The sequence below is a fragment of the Papio anubis genome, chromosome X (genome assembly GCF_008728515.1).
Source record: "Papio anubis isolate 15944 chromosome X, Panubis1.0, whole genome shotgun sequence".
NCBI lineage: Eukaryota > Metazoa > Chordata > Mammalia > Primates > Cercopithecidae > Papio > Papio anubis.
In genome coordinates this window covers 45,965,469-45,980,952 of record NC_044996.1, presented here as the reverse complement: position 1 = coordinate 45,980,952, position 15,484 = coordinate 45,965,469, and the positions used below count along the sequence as shown (strand labels likewise).

Here is a 15,484-nt window from a genome sequence, read left to right as displayed (position 1 = left end):
GCCCTTGATGGAGAACATTTATGAAGCTCTTGTGGAATTCCTAAGCTTTAGTCACTTAAGTTGTGGGCATCGGGAGAACAATGTGTAATCTCTCCCCAGTGTTAGGACAGTGATTTCTCTTCTCCCAGCTTCTCTAGGCTTTCAGGCCTGCTGGCAGCCCCAGGATGCAGCTCCCCTCCTGGCCCACAGGAACTCTTTTCCAGAGTTCCTGTGGAACTGAAAGAAGTTGGCATTATGGACAATTGTGGTCCCAGACATTAGCACATTTATTTATATATGCTACCTAAATCATTTATTTTTGTATACAACATAAGATATATTCAAGTTTAAAATTGCATCAAGATGAGCCGGGCGTGGTGGCTCACGCCTGTAATCCCAGCACTTTGGGAGGCTGAGGTGAAAGGATCACTTGAGGCCAGGAGTTTGAGACCAACCTGGCCAATACGGCAAAACCCCACCTCTACTAAAAATACAAAAATTAGCCAGGCTTGGTGGCACATGCCTGTAGTCCCAGCTACTTGGGAGGCTGAGGCAGGAGAAACTCTTGAACATGGGAGGCAGAGGTTGTGGTGAGCCAAGATTGTGTCACTGCACTCCAACCTGGGTGACAGAGTGAGACTTTGTCTCAAAAAAAAAAAAAAAAATTAAAAAAAAATTTTTTTTAATTGCATCAGGGCTTCATGAAGATGCTCCATCTTCTGGAACAACTTTACATTTCTTCTGCCACTTACTTGTCTTGTGGTCTCTTCCTGCAAGGTTTTAGTCTCCTTTAAGGAGTTAATAGCTAAGTCAGTGGAAGATGACAGTTAACTTCTGCAGAATATTTGTATTGGGTTCCTTCTGGAGTTCCAATATCTGAGAGGAAGGGTCTGACTCTAATTTCAGGCTCACGACATCAGTTTCTTCTATTGGCTCTAGCCCTGAAGACAGTAGCTTCTACTTTCTAGGTTTCTCTTTCTCCAATCTGAAATATGAGGCAGTCATCATTTCTGTTGGCTCCAGAGGATGTAGGAAGCTAAGCTGTAAACTTCTGGGTGCCAGAGCCAGAACCCTAACCGGCCTCTCTCCCTGCTGGTTCTGAGGCTTAGTTCCCTGTGCATCTTGTTTTGCTCCCATCTTCCCTTTTCCCCAGTCATGTGATGCAGGAAGAGAGCGCAAATGATATGGAATGTGAGCAGCTGCCAGCAGAGATACTGCGACAAGTGACCGTTCATCGAGACCCTATATATGGCTTTGGCTTCGTGGCTGGCAGTGAGAGGCCTGTGGTGGTTCGATCTGTGAGGCCAGGTAGGTGTCCCTCAGAGTGTCCCCCTAGCCCTGACTCCTGTCTCCCAACACCCACATGTCTTCCCAAAAAGCAGAGCTTCCAAGCATTCTAACTGTGTTGCTGAAGAATTCATGAAGAATGGTTGAAGACTTGCCAACCAATAACTGTGTGAGGGAGCTGGCCTTTTAAGACTGATAGACACAACCATTGAGGTTGTTTGGGGCCCTAGAAAAAGGCTGCAGTTGATTGTTTAACAGCATCTGGGTCTTAATAAAGATTCCCTTTGCATAGAACATTCATAAAAGAGCCATAATGTCTTGCAAAAAAAGATGTGCCTATTCTATTTAATTCAACAAGTATTTATAGATTGCCTACTCTAAGCCCAGCAATGTTGTAGGGAAGTACAAGACACAGTTCCTGTTCTCAAGAACCTAACCATCAGGTTGTGGAGACATGTACATACTCATGAAATAGGTCAGCCATTGAAGACCAGAATGAAGATACAGACCACAGGTGGGATAGGAGAGGAGAGGATAATGAAATCTCTGAATGCTTGAGTGGCAGTAACAAACATCTACCATTGATTAAGCATCTACTGTGTGCTTTACATCATCTTGTTTAATTCTCACAGCCACCCCTGCAAGGTAAATAAGTAATATCATTCCCATTTTGTAAATGAGGAAACTGAGGCATAATGAAAGAGAAATGACTCGTCCAGTGTCACTCAGCTGTAAGCAGCAGAGCCAGGGTTTGCACCTGGGCCTGTTTGATGCCATGCAGGGGAAGTAGGTCCTGTAAGGGGCCATGTGGGATGGAACAAGCAAAGCCCCACCTAAGCTATGAAGCTCTGCTATCATGAATGAAATGGGAAAAGACTGAAGTACTGTTTTGTTTTGAATGTGCTAGGCATTGACAAAAAAGACAGACGGAATGGAGCTTTATTCCTGACTTGCTGGGCCTGAGGCTTTAGATGTTTACAACAGTTTCTCGCTCAGTCAAGAGGAGCAGCCAGAGTACAAACTGGTCTTGCAGAAATTTGACGAATTTTGCAATCCTCCAAGGAAAAGAAAAAGATTTTTGTAAGCTCTCTCTTCAACTAGAGGGCACAGAGGGGGGAAAACACACACACACACACACACACACACACGACAACAACAACAATTTAGTACAGGAGTCCGTGGCTGACCTAAGGCTCTGGAGTCAGTCATGCAGTTTGGCAAAAAGGTTTTGAATCTCTGATCAGAAATCAAATTTATCCTGGGAAAGAGGGACCAGCTAACACTCAGTAATAGACCACCAGGAGCCCCTACTTTAACTTCAAATGAGACAGAATTTGCACGGCTGAAGGAAGCCCCCAGGCCTAGAGGGGTTCAGCTGCCAAAGGTATAACAATGAAGAAGGAGTTGGAGGGGTGAAGAGAAGAAAAGCCCCAGGCACGAACCACAAAAAGCCATGGGGCTGGCATGCATAGCCCTATAAAAGCCCCATAAAAGACTGATCCATAGTGCTGCTTCTGGTCCAGGTGGCTCCTGAATGCACAGGACTTGTTTGGTTCTTCATTTGAGGCCATAATAAAGACAAAAAAAAAAGTATTCTACAGAAGAGCAATTATGGTTGATCAAGCCAACAAACCATTTGTGAAAGCAGTAGCAGACTGATGTTACCAGTGCCATCAAAGGGCCAAGGCCCATAAAGGAGGTTGAGTTCCTCGAGGACCTCCTCTGTTAGATGGAAGAAAGGGAGGGGAGGGAAAGGAAGAAGAAGATAGATAGAGTGGCCTCCACCTAAGAGACTGGCATTTTTGGCAGAAGTAGATAGAAGGAATGAAATGAGTTAAAGGAATTGTCCCTTGGATGGTATAATAACTACCATTTATCCAATTCTTAGCAACATCAATCAGCTGTTTTAAGTGCTGTATATTTATCATCTCATTCATCCTCCCAACATTTCTGTGATGCATATGTACTGTTATTTTCCCATTTTATAGATGAGGTAAGAGAGACTCAGAGAGATTAAATGTCTTGCCCAAGGTCACACAACCAGTGAACTGCAGATTTGGAATCAGAGTCCAGGTCTGTCTGGCTGTAAAGAGTGTTCTCTTCACCACCACACTCTGCTCCTGAAGCCAGTGCACTGTCAGGAGACTTGGCTTAGTGTGTTTAAGGCAATTGCTGCTCGAGCAATGAATCCTGCTGCCTGTGCTGGCGCAGCCATCCTCAGCACATAGGCTCTACACTCCAGAGCCATTGAGCTGTGCTCAAGTGATGTATTTGTTGTATATGTTCGTGTTTTTGGAATTTGGGCAGCCCTCTTCTTTGGAGAGAGAGGGAGAAGTTGGGATCTGGCCCTTCAAGGTGGACTCAAACAAGAGTCAAGGCTGGTTTGATAGTGGGTCATGTCACTGAACATTTCTTTCAAATTTGAGTCAGGCTGGATCTGACTTCTCATTCTCCCCAAGTCTCTGAGAAGCTTTTCTCCAAGAAGATCTTTGCTAAACATCAGAGGCAGCGTAGCCTTGTGGTACCCGTCTACCCTCACCCTTTGCCCCAACCAAGAAGGTACAGCCCTCAGATAGATCTGCTTTCTTAACCTTGCAGTAGAAATGCGAAGGAGAGCCAGGCACAGTAGCTCACATCTGTAATCCCAGCCCTTTCGGAGGCTGAGGTAGGTGGATCACCTTAGGTCAGGAGTTCAAGACCACTCTGGGCAACATGGAGATGTTCCATCTCTACTAAAAATACAAACATTAGCTGGGCGTGGTGGAGTGTACCTGTCATCCCAGCTACTCAGGAGGCTGAGGTGGGAGAATCTGTTGAACCTGGGAGGTGCAGGTTGCAGTGAGCCAAGATCATGCCACTGTACTCCAGCCTGGGCAACAGAATAAGACTCCACCTCAAAAAAATAAAAATAAAATAAAAAATAAAGAAAGAAAAAAAATGGGAGGGAGAGGAAACAAATATCCAACTGCACAAGGGTATGTACTTTGTTCCCCTCATTTATTGGACAGTGGCATTTCTCAGTGTTGAAAAAAAAATAACCCTTTAGGTATTTTTCCTCTGTCTTCAGATAAGTGAATGCTTAAGTCCTTACAGACCAGTAAGTATGAATAATATTCAAGTAAGAAGATCCTTCCTCCTCCTGTCGCCTGACCACCTCCAGTAGTCTGGAAGTCATTCCTTGTACCTAAGCAAGTCCCGCCTATGAAATGGAAGTCTGTGTTCCTCGTTAAGAAGCAAGCCAGTAAAATGTTTATTGACCTCATCTAAGTCTGGGACCTTTTGCTACTAAACCATGCCCAGCTAAAGTGTTTTCATCCCACTTGTCTTTCCGGGGCTCCGAAAAGCCCACCTGGTTCTAGAGCACCTCCCTTGCCTTCAAAAGCAGACTTAGCGTTCTGTGTTTGGAATAGCACCCCCTCACTAGCTCTGGAGGGCTTTGGAATGCTTGCTCCTGAAGTCCAGAGCATGTCTTTCTTGGCATGGAACTAAAGGGGGCCGACTCCATTCTCTGTCTTCATTCCTCTGCCCTCTATCTGCTTATAGGCAGCAGCAGCAGCAGCAGCAGCAGCAGCAGCAGCAGCAACAGCAGCAGAGAGCTCGAATAGCAACCCCTACATCACCACAGCTCAGCCTGCACCATCTCCAGGCCTCAGCACCCGCTTCAGCTCCTACAGGCACAGGGGACTTGCCCAGACCTGGACTTTACCAGCCGTAACCCTAAGCCCTCACATCTCTCTCCTCTCCTTTGCAGGAGGCCCCTCTGAGAACAAGCTCCTGGCTGGTGACCAGATTGTGGCTATTAATGAGGAAGACGTGAGTGAAGCCCCGAGGGAGAGGCTCATAGAACTTATCAGGTAACAGGGGCCTCTTGGCAGGAGCTGATCAGTATCCCCACCCCTGACTCACTGGTGACATGGGGCTACCACTATCCCCCCTCACTCTGAGAGCAGAATCCTTCCAGGCAGAGAAGCCCTATACAGGGCTCCTGGCTAACCCAGAACTTCAGGGACCAGCTATTCAGGGTCAGCAGGAGCCTTCATACACACTGGCTTAGCATCTCCAATGATGTGAACAGATGCAAAGAACTCCCTGCTGGAGTCTCACCCCTACCTCCCTCCACCCGACGAATCTCTTCACCCCAGCCCCTTTTTTTTTTGTCCAGTGGGACAGACCAAGTGACAGATGAGAATCAAGCCATTAAAAGAACATCCTAGATATATGCACAGTGCAAGCAAGACATTGACCAACTCCCCCACTCCAGAAAAAAAATCAGAATTCGTGGCCAGTGGGTTGAGGAAGAGAACCTCCCAATGTGGATACTCTCCATAGTGTTTGTGGCCCCTAAATGCCCTCCCCAGATGGAAGCTGATGACAAAAGGAACGTTGTGGGATCACCACTGTTTATAAATGGAGAGTAATCACATTGTCTTTACCTATCCCTTACTCCTACACATATTACACACACACACACACACACACACACACCATACACACTCTCCTACCCCACATCCACACCACATGCACACACCCTGGCATACATTTGTTGAAAAAGAATTAGAGAATAAGAGGTAAAGGCTCCAAATTGCACGGACTAACCTCATTTTGGGGGAGCTTGGCTATCTCACTCCAAATGGAACCATGTACATGCTCGCTCTTTCTCTGTCTCTCCTTTTCTCTCTCCCTCTCTCTTTCTCTCTCTCTCCCCCTTGCATAGTCTGACTTCATCTCTGCCTCCATCTCCTTCAACTCCTCCTGGTTCAGAGTGTTTTCATCCCACTCATCTTTCCAGGCTCCCAAAAGCCCACCTGGTCCCAGAGCTCTTCCCTTGCCTTCAAAGGCAGACATAGCAATCTGTGTATGGAACAGCACCCTCTAACTAGCTCTGAAGGGCTTTGGAATGTTCCCTCCTGAAGTCCAGAGCACTTCTTGGCTTCCTTGGCATGCTCCCTCCAGCTCAATACCATGAAATGTGTCTGATCCCTAATGACCTTTTCTTTGACTCTTCTCCAAGTTCAGTTGTATATTGCATTTCCCCACCCTCCACTCTCCACCCTCTGCTACCACACCAATATGAGGTGAGTTCTTTCTATCTTATTAGGGCATGTTGGAGTTTTTTCAGCCTGGTCCCTCAGAAGTCACTGCTTTGCTTTCAGTAGATATCTTTGCACTCCAAAACAAGTTAGGCTGATTTCATGAGGGGTTCCAGAGCATAACTTTGGGAGCCAGTGGGTTATTCATTCATTCAGTCAATCAACCAACCAGTATTTATTATTGTCCTTGATGCACCGGGCGCTGTTCCACACACTGAAGATACAGCAATGAATAAGACAGACAAAGATCCCTGGCTCACTGGAGTTTACATTTTAGTGAAAGGAGACACATCATAAGCAGAAAAGATTATAAGTAGTTCTACAACATATTAGAAGCTGATAAACGTTATTAAGAATAGAAAGTAGATCTAGGTAAAGAGGATCAGGAGTGCTGGGCACAGGGGTGCAAAATGTAACTAAACAGTAGGGCCAATGTTGACCTCATTGAGAAGGTGACATTTGAAGAAAGACTTGAGGGAGGAGAAGGTGTTGGAGAGAGAACAGCCAGTGCAGAGGCCCTAAGGCCAAGAGTGTGTTTGGCACGATTGTGGAACAGGGGAGAAGCCAGTAGGACTGGAGTTGGTAAGGAAAGAGGAGAGTTGCCGGGCGCGGTGGCTCAAGCCTGTAATCCCAGCACTTTGGGAGGCCGAGACGGGCGGATCACGAGGTCAGGAGATCGAGACCATCCTGGCTAACACCGTGAAACCCCGTCTCTACTAAAAATACAAAAAACTAGCCGGGCGAGGTGGCGGGCGCCTGTAGTCCCAGCTACTTGGGAGGCTGAGGCAGGAGAATGGCGTAAACCCGGGAGGCGGAGCTTGCAGTGAGCTGAGATCGGGCCACTGCACTCCAGCCCGGGCTACCGAGCAAGACTCCGTCTCAAAAAAAAAAAAAAAAAAAAAAAAAAAAAGGAAAGAGGAGAGTTGTAGAAAATAAGTCCAGATAATGGAGAACCTTTGAAGCCACCATAGAGACTGTGGCTTTGTTCTAAATGAAATGGGGAGACATGGCAAGGGGCTGGAGGAGACGAGTCACATAATCCAACTTATGTTATGCCCCTCCCCTGTTCAAGATAAAGTATTTTCTTTAGTATTTTTCCTGGAACACAACTCTTCTGGGAACTTCCCAAACCCTGGGGCTGATTAATCCCTGTAGTTTGCCTCACCAAATGTGGTAGATGTTCAGAGTTCTAGAGCTGCGGGCCTTGGCATTTCTCAAATATCCAGAGTCAAGGGCAGCTTGACTCTACTTCTTAAATGACTTTGTTCACGTAAACATTTGAAAAGGGCCAACAAGGAGAGGGGAAGCTCCTTCAAGGCAAACTATTTCCATTTCTTTTAGTTCTTTTAAAAGATTATGTATTCCTGGGAGAGAATTTTCATACCTCACAGCCTGTTTGATCATTGGCATAATTCTTGCCGGAAGAGTTTCATATTCTTCATTCTTTTGAATATTTGCTATCTGGAGAGTTTGGGTTTCCATCTGTTGCTCCCTGGCTCTCTTTTTTGGTCCCTCAATTAAAACAAATCTGCTGAGTATGAGTCATGGTGACCAAATGACCTCCTTTGGGTTTTTACTTTGAATGTCTCCTCTCACTTAAATACCAAATTACCAATAATCATTGTACATGGTTCCCAGGACTCTCTGACTTTGAATTCCGTAATGCAGACTTTCAGTTTTCCTTGAGAATTTTCTAGTCTACACATAAAATTGCTATAAGGTTTGGAGACTTCTACAGAGAGTATGTGAGAAGGAATATGAAAAGAAGACCTAAAAAATGACAACCCCAGAGGTAATGGTTATACCATCTTCGGATGCCTGTGTGAATTAATATGGATGGTTTGTGTTGGCCTCCACAAATGACTGGAGGCAAAGTGTCCATGCAGACACTCAGATTGCCCTCTATCCTAATCCATATACCTGAATGCAGCCAGGAGAAAATTCTGGTGTTGCTTCTTATACTAGATGAATACCTAGTACATGATACGCTACTCTCCTGTTCCTCTTTTCTCTGTAGGAGCGCTAAGGAATTCATCGTTCTTACAGTTCTGCACACTCATCAGGTGAGTGAGCCTCTTTGCCATCTGCCCTTCCTCCTGACTGAGAAGAGGTGACATTTCCATATTGGAAAGCAACACTGATGGGGTTGGGGGTTCAGAGACTACAACCAACATATGAGCCAAGGATTTAGGAGTGAACTTAAATACCTTCTGAATAGCATGTCTCCGCTCATGTCCAAAGCTGAGGATTTTGAAGGGCTGTGCTGTGTTCTGTCCTGTGCCTTCTGCTTTACCCACTTAAGCTGCCCACTGCTTCAATTCCGAATACAGTTTCCACTTCTTTTTGGCTGTACTCCATTAAAATGTATCTGTCCAATGTGAACTCTCATAAAGTCCTGGATGATGATAGGTGCCAATCTTATTCATATAAGTTACCTACAATGTATGAGACACAGCACCATATGTGATATAATTTAATATAAAGTTGCTGGGGGATACACTTGGACAAACAGATTCATCTTTGTCCTAGTACAATCACTTAACTGGCTTTGTGACCTTGGATGAGTCAGTTCCCCATTCTGGACCTGTTTCATCATCTGTACATTGAGAGATTTAAAGTAGAACAGTGTTGCCTAAACATACCTGATCATAATAGTTGCCAGGACTACTTATTAAAAGTAAAAATTTCTAGTCCCCTCTCCTCAAGCGTTGGATTTAGAAAGTTCAGTGTCCATTATTGGTTATATCCTTATAGCAATCTTAGCTTAAATGCACAAACCCAGGTACACAACTTCCATGTGCAAAATTCAGAGCCCTCACTCTACCTCCAGCCCACCTGTCCCCTTTTCATGTCCCCAACAGTCCTCTGCACCCCAGCATGGATGCTGTACCCTCAATGTATAGCCACAGGAGAGGTCACATCTGTTGGGGGTGGGGGACGTGAAATTAGGGAAGGCTTCAAGGAAGAGGCTGCACCTGAGCTGGACCTTGAGGGATAGGGCAAGATTTTCCATAGAGAGATGACACAGCGAGGGATGGAACACAGGTGCACAGCATGGGCTCACCAGGCAAGAGCAGGATTGAAATCAATCTTGGTTCAAACTAACTGCCTTTCCCCATGGTCCCCAGGTCCCAGACCTCTTCTGCATCAGTGTGAACTTCACTAACACACTCATACACTCACACACATATACACACTGACAGATACACACAATACACTCACACATTCATTCACAACCTCATACCTAATAGACTCACATGTATCCTCACACGTACACTCACACACATACACTCACCCGCTCATACCCATACATATACATACATACACTACTCACATATACACACACTTATGTGCTCTCTCACATATGTACACACAATGCTCCCAGGCAGATAGGCCTTTCTTAGTTCCAGTTCTCTTGTCTCTGGGCAGGCAAGCCCCATCACTCCATTGTTGTTACCAATAGTCCCCTCCCCACCACTTTGCTGCACGTGTGCAGTTGCCTCGTGGGCAGTAGGCAGTCAGTCCCAACCTCCCAATCTCCTGTCTTGAAAATGACCACCAGTTCTCCCACTAAAACGTGCTTGATGTGTGGTTAGAATTTACTACTCTGATCAGAGTATAAGATTGGGTTTACTTTGTTAGTCAGGTCTTCTCAAATTTCACCTTCTTGCAGAAGCCTTCTCTGAGTATCCTTTCTAAAATAGCATCTACCTGTCACTATCTTCTGATACTGCTTACTTTTTCTTCAGAGCTGAAATATTATATTTTTTAACTTTTCTTTTGAAATAATTATAGATCACAAGAAGTTGCAATGATAGTAGAGGTATACCATGTACCTGTTACCCTGTTTTACCCTGTTTCTCCCAGTGGTTATATCTTACATAACTATGTGCAATAGGCTGGGTGCAGCGGTTCACACCTGTAATCCCAGCACTTTGGGAGGCCGAGGCAGGTTGATCACTTGAGGCCAGGAGTTCGAGACTAGCCTGGCCAACATGGTGAAATCCCATCCCTACACAAAACACAAAAAAATTAGCCTGGCATGGTGGAGCGCACCTGTAGTCTCAGCTACTCAGGAGGCTGAGGCATGAGAATCGTTTGAACCCGGGAGGCAGAGGTTGCAGTGAGCTGAGATTGCACCACTGCACTCCAGCCTGGATGACAGAGCGAGACTCTATCTTAAAAACAAAAAACAAACAAGCAAATAAAACTATGTGCAATAGCAAAACCAGGAAATCAACAATGATACAACATATGTATATGGTTCAATATGAATTTATCACATGTGGGTTTATGTATCCACCAACACAGTCAAGATACCCCATTTACCATAATATTGTTATTATACGTTGCATGCCTGTGACAAAGTGTCTTATGTACCCTAGAAATATATATACCTACTATGTACTCACAAAAATTTAAAACTTAAAAAAGTAACTGGACAAGTCTGTCACCAAAAGGATTCCTCATGTTGTCCTTTTATAATCATACTCACTTCACCCCCTACACCCAATCCCTGTCAATGACTTTACATTTCCCTAATTTTATCATTTCAAAAATATTATATAAATGGAAGCAAAGCATTGTGGCTCCTGTCTGGAATTCCAGCTACTTAGGAGGCTGAGGTGGGAGGATCACTTGAACTAAGGAATTTGAGATCAGCCTGAACAACATAGAATGAGACCTTGTCTCTAAAAATTTTCTTTTTAATTTAGCCAGATGTGGTAGTGCACACCTGTAGTCCCAGCTACTTGAGAGACTGAGGCAGGAGGATTGCTTGAGCCCAGGTGTTAGAGACTGCTTTGAGCTATGATAGCACCACTGTACTCCAGCCTGGGCAATAGAGTGAGACCACTTCTCTAAAAAACAAACAAAAATAATATACAAATATAATTATATAATATGTAACCTTTGGGGATTGGCTTTCTTCACTTAGCAAAATGTCCTCGAGATTCATCCAACTTGTTGCAAGTATCAATATTTTGTTCCGTTTTATTGCTGAGTAGTACCCCCACGGTATTCCATGGTGTGGATGTACCAGTTTGTTTAATCATGTACCCATTGAAGGGCATCTGGGTTGTTTCCAGCTTGGGGCTACTACAAATAAAGCTGCTATAATATTTATGTACAGGATTTTTGTGGGCATAAGTTTTCATTTCTGTGAGATAAATGCCCAAGAGTACGATTGCTGGGTCAAATAGTAAGTGTATATATAGTCTATTAAAAAACTACCAGACTGTTTTTCAAAGTGGCTGTGCCATTTTACATTCCCGTGAGATATTATAGTTACATGTTTATCATCTCTGTCCCTCATTAGAATGTCAGCTCCATGAGGGTAGAGACTGTGTTTTGTTACTGCTGTATCCCCAGCACCTGGCACAGAGTAGGTGCTAATAAATATTGATTGAAGGAATGAAGGAAACCCAGTTTCCAACCATCAAAGCAACCTAAACAAAACTCAAGTGTCCAAACTTAGGTGCAGAATAAAGGGCATAACACTCACCCCAATGTCTATCTCAACTTTCCCATCCCAGTGCCTCCAACATTTTCTTACCCCCTGTTCTGCTCACTCTGCAGGTCCCAACCCATGGCCCCTTTGCTGAGGCCAGGCTGATTTCCTTCTACTTCTTAGGTACATTTCCTTCTTAGGTCTTACTGCCCTGTGGACTTTTGTCCTTGTACTATTCCACATCTCTTCTAATATATGTCTGTTTCTTTTAAGACCTTGTTCGATACTCGTGTTCTCCAAACAGCTTTGCCTGACTAACCTCAGTGAGCGTTTCCCTAATCTGTTCATTCACTCATCAAGCATTTATTAAACACCTACTATTCTGGACATTCTTCTAGGCTGGGAATATAGCAGTGCACCAGACAAACATGGTCCCTGCCCTCACAGAGCTTACATTCTAGTTGTCAGCCTTGTGCTCTCTAAACCCTGGGAGCATAGAAGTGGATGAGTACACACACACAGGGCTAATTGTCAAAACATTTAATGACCTGTACAGTAGGAGTCAATCCAGTCAAAATATGAGTCAGTAATAGCACTGGAGCAGAGTCTTGAAGTCCTCTTAATTATGCCAGATGTTAACCCTGTAGTTGATCTACGTTTGTAAGGAGGTCCAGGGGGAGAGGTCAGGTGGCATCCAGGAAGCTTAGGGCAGTGCCTACTTACCAATCAGTGTGAAAGAATCTCTCCGTATTTTACAACTAGTATGACCATCCTAGTGCATCCCAATTGAATGTCAGGCTTACATACATGTGCAGTCGATCCTCATTATTTGCAGATTCCCTATTTGCCAACTTGCCTACTCCCAAAAATTTATTTATAACCCCCAAAATCAACACTCATGGCACTTTCCTGGTCATTTGCAGACATGTGCAGAGTGTGAAAATTTTGATTTACCCAATGCACACGTTCCCAGCCGAGGTCTGACAAGGTGATGCTCTGCCTTCTTGTGTCAGTTCTCATACAGAGGTAATCAGAGGATGGGGACGATAGGGGGCAGTGCAGTGTAGTGCAAGAAACAAACTGCAGTTCTGGGGCCAGTTGGACAGCGTTTCAGTCTTGACTCTGGCACCTGTGAGTGGAGTGGCCTCAGGCAAGTCACTTAACACTTTTGAGCTTCATTTTCTCTTTGTAAAATAAAGAACATAGAAGCTACTAGGATGAGTTGTTTTTAAAATTTAACACCATAATTTATGTGAAATATTGGAGCAACAGTTCAGTATTCACTAATTCAGTGTTCATGGAAATGTTATAGAACATAACTACCTTAACAAGTCTCCACTGACAGATATTCTCTCTTTAGCTATACTGAAAGCTTCTTGAAGACTCCCAATATGTGTTTAATGTTATACCCCCTACATCACAGAAAATAATACTGTGTTCATAGCAGGCACTTGGCATCTCATGGGTGCGAGGAGACTGCCACCTATTATAAAACTCTTGTCATGTTAAAGTTTGATTACCACTACTTCCAGAAGACAACCTCCTAATAGGTCCAGGATGTGGCCTAGGAATCTGTATTAAAAAAAAAAAAAAAAAAAAAAAGACACTGGACCAGACAATCTGCAAGTCTCTTTCTATTAATAGCTCCTACATTCTGTGGCGGATAATCACCTAATACCTACTCCTACATACTGTGGCTGGTTTTTTTTTTTTTTTTATATAGAGTCTCACTCTATCGCCCAGTCTGGAGTGCAGTGGTGCCATCTCAGCTCACTGCAACCTCTATCTCCTGGGTTCAAGTGATTCTCCTGCCTCAGCCACTGGAGTAGCTGGCATTACAGGCATGTGCCACTACACTGGCTAATTTTTGCATTTTTAGTAGAGACAATATTTTGCCATGTTGGCCAGGCTGGTCTCGAACTCCTGACCTCAAGTAATCCTCCAGCCTTGGCCTCCCATAGTACTGGGATTACAGGCGTGAGCCACCACACCTGGCCTGGTAATGGTTCTTGACCCTGTTTATCCATTAGAACCATCTGAGAAGCTCTGAAAACTATTAATACTCACTTCTGATTCATTCGAGCAGCAGAGACAGAAAAAAAAAGAAAACATAAAAATATTGATACGTGGCTCTTGCCCTGACTCATTGAATTAGAGGCTCTGGAGATGAGACCCTGGTATTGGTTTGAAAAGGCTCAGCAAATGATTCTGATATGGAGTCTCTCTCAGATGACATTTTCCTTGTAAGAGTGACTCATAGCATGGCAGACAACTGGGGAGAGGGGTCACAGGAGTTCTTTCCCAGGTCCCCTCAAACCATACTGCATAGATAACCACTTAATAAGCTTCTGTGTATTTAAGGGTGTTTCTTAATCTTTGAATTACCAACTAGTCCTCATGACTGACTGGATATTTATTAATCTTGAAACCCTTAGACCTTGGCACACAGTAGGTAATCAGTAAATATTTTTAAACAGATAAAGTACTGGATTATGACCAAGAATGACCCTGATAAAGCAAGCACAGACAATCTGTTTCAAATGAAACCCTAGTTTTCTGGTTCTGAAAACAGCCTGTACTTAAAGAACTGGAATCCCCTCTGCTTGGAGCCACCTGCCTAGAAAAAGAAAGCCAAAATAATGGGAACCACCTCAGAAAAACTGGTTTTCTACAGAGCTTCCTGACATATAGTGTTTGTCAGATGGTAGATACTCCAACCATATATGCTGAATTAATGAACTAATTCATTATTAATTTTAGCAATCAACTAATAGATTTTATGCCATATCTACTATGTGCTTGGTGCTAGGGGGAGACATATTAACATAAAATGGTATCTCTGCTTATACAGCCTGGTTGGGGATATGAGTGATGGCAGTGTGGATTAACAGGAGTACTATAGGAAATCCAAGAAGGGGAATTGAGGAGTTGGGGAAGGATTCAGGATAAAGGTAGAGTTTGAACTAAACTGTAAAGTGATGGCATTTAGCTGGTCAAAAGGACACTGTAGACCCTGAAGGATGGGGACAGGGAGGAAACAGCGTGAGGTGGGTCCAGGAGTGATAGCAAGCCCAGTGTGTGCAGGGAGCTGTGGATAGAACCACCAAGTGCAGCAAAAGGTGATCTTGGAGAGGTGGTTAGAGAGTCAGGTGTAGTTTGTGGCGGGCTTTGGAAGTCAGGCAGAGGGTATGTTCATGTCCAGGCAGTCTTGAGTGTGGGAAGGAAGGCCCCCTGGTTCCCTTAGTAGTGATCTGGTGAAGCCAGGATGACCCTCCATTGTCCTAGGCTCCCACAGTGGTTGCTATAGTAATTGATTATAAGTAGGCTCAGGTGTCAAAGGCAGTGAGCCAGAAGGGCGAATCAGTCAAAGCTTCAAGAACCTGAGTTTCATTTTTTTCAGTTACCAAAGCGGGGCCCTATCTTGCTCTAAAATATTTGGCCCTATACCTGACTTTGGTCAAGATCTGAGTGATCACAACCCTGACATCTGTACTAATACAGACACCAAATTTTTTTTTTTTTTTTTTTTTTTTCCTGGGCGACAGAGCGAGACTCCGTCGCCCAGGCTGGAGTGCAGTGGCCGGATCTCAGCTCACTGCAAGCTCCGCCTCCCGGGTTTACGCCATTCTCCTGCCTCAGCCTCCCGAGTAGCCGGAACTACAGGCGCCCGCCACCGCGC

At 44.4% G+C, this 15,484-nt stretch overlaps 1 protein-coding gene across 2 annotated transcripts in view; it reads left to right on the top strand.

The window, feature by feature from the left end:
• Window positions 1-646: 646 nt before the first annotated feature.
• Window positions 647-15,484, top strand: part of FRMPD3 (FERM and PDZ domain containing 3) — a 79,292-nt gene continuing 64,454 nt past the window's right edge. Inside the window, exons 1-3 of one of the 2 annotated variants that reach the window (XM_021932503.2) lie at window positions 647-1,287; window positions 5,018-5,120; window positions 8,374-8,419. In XM_021932503.2, coding sequence (XP_021788195.2) covers window positions 1,140-1,287; window positions 5,018-5,120; window positions 8,374-8,419 — 297 coding nt within the window. In that variant the 5' untranslated portion in view covers window positions 647-1,139. Of the gene's footprint in view, window positions 1,288-4,121; window positions 5,121-8,373; window positions 8,420-15,484 lie in introns of those variants that run through there. The other variant, XM_031660758.1, reaches the window with a different exon arrangement.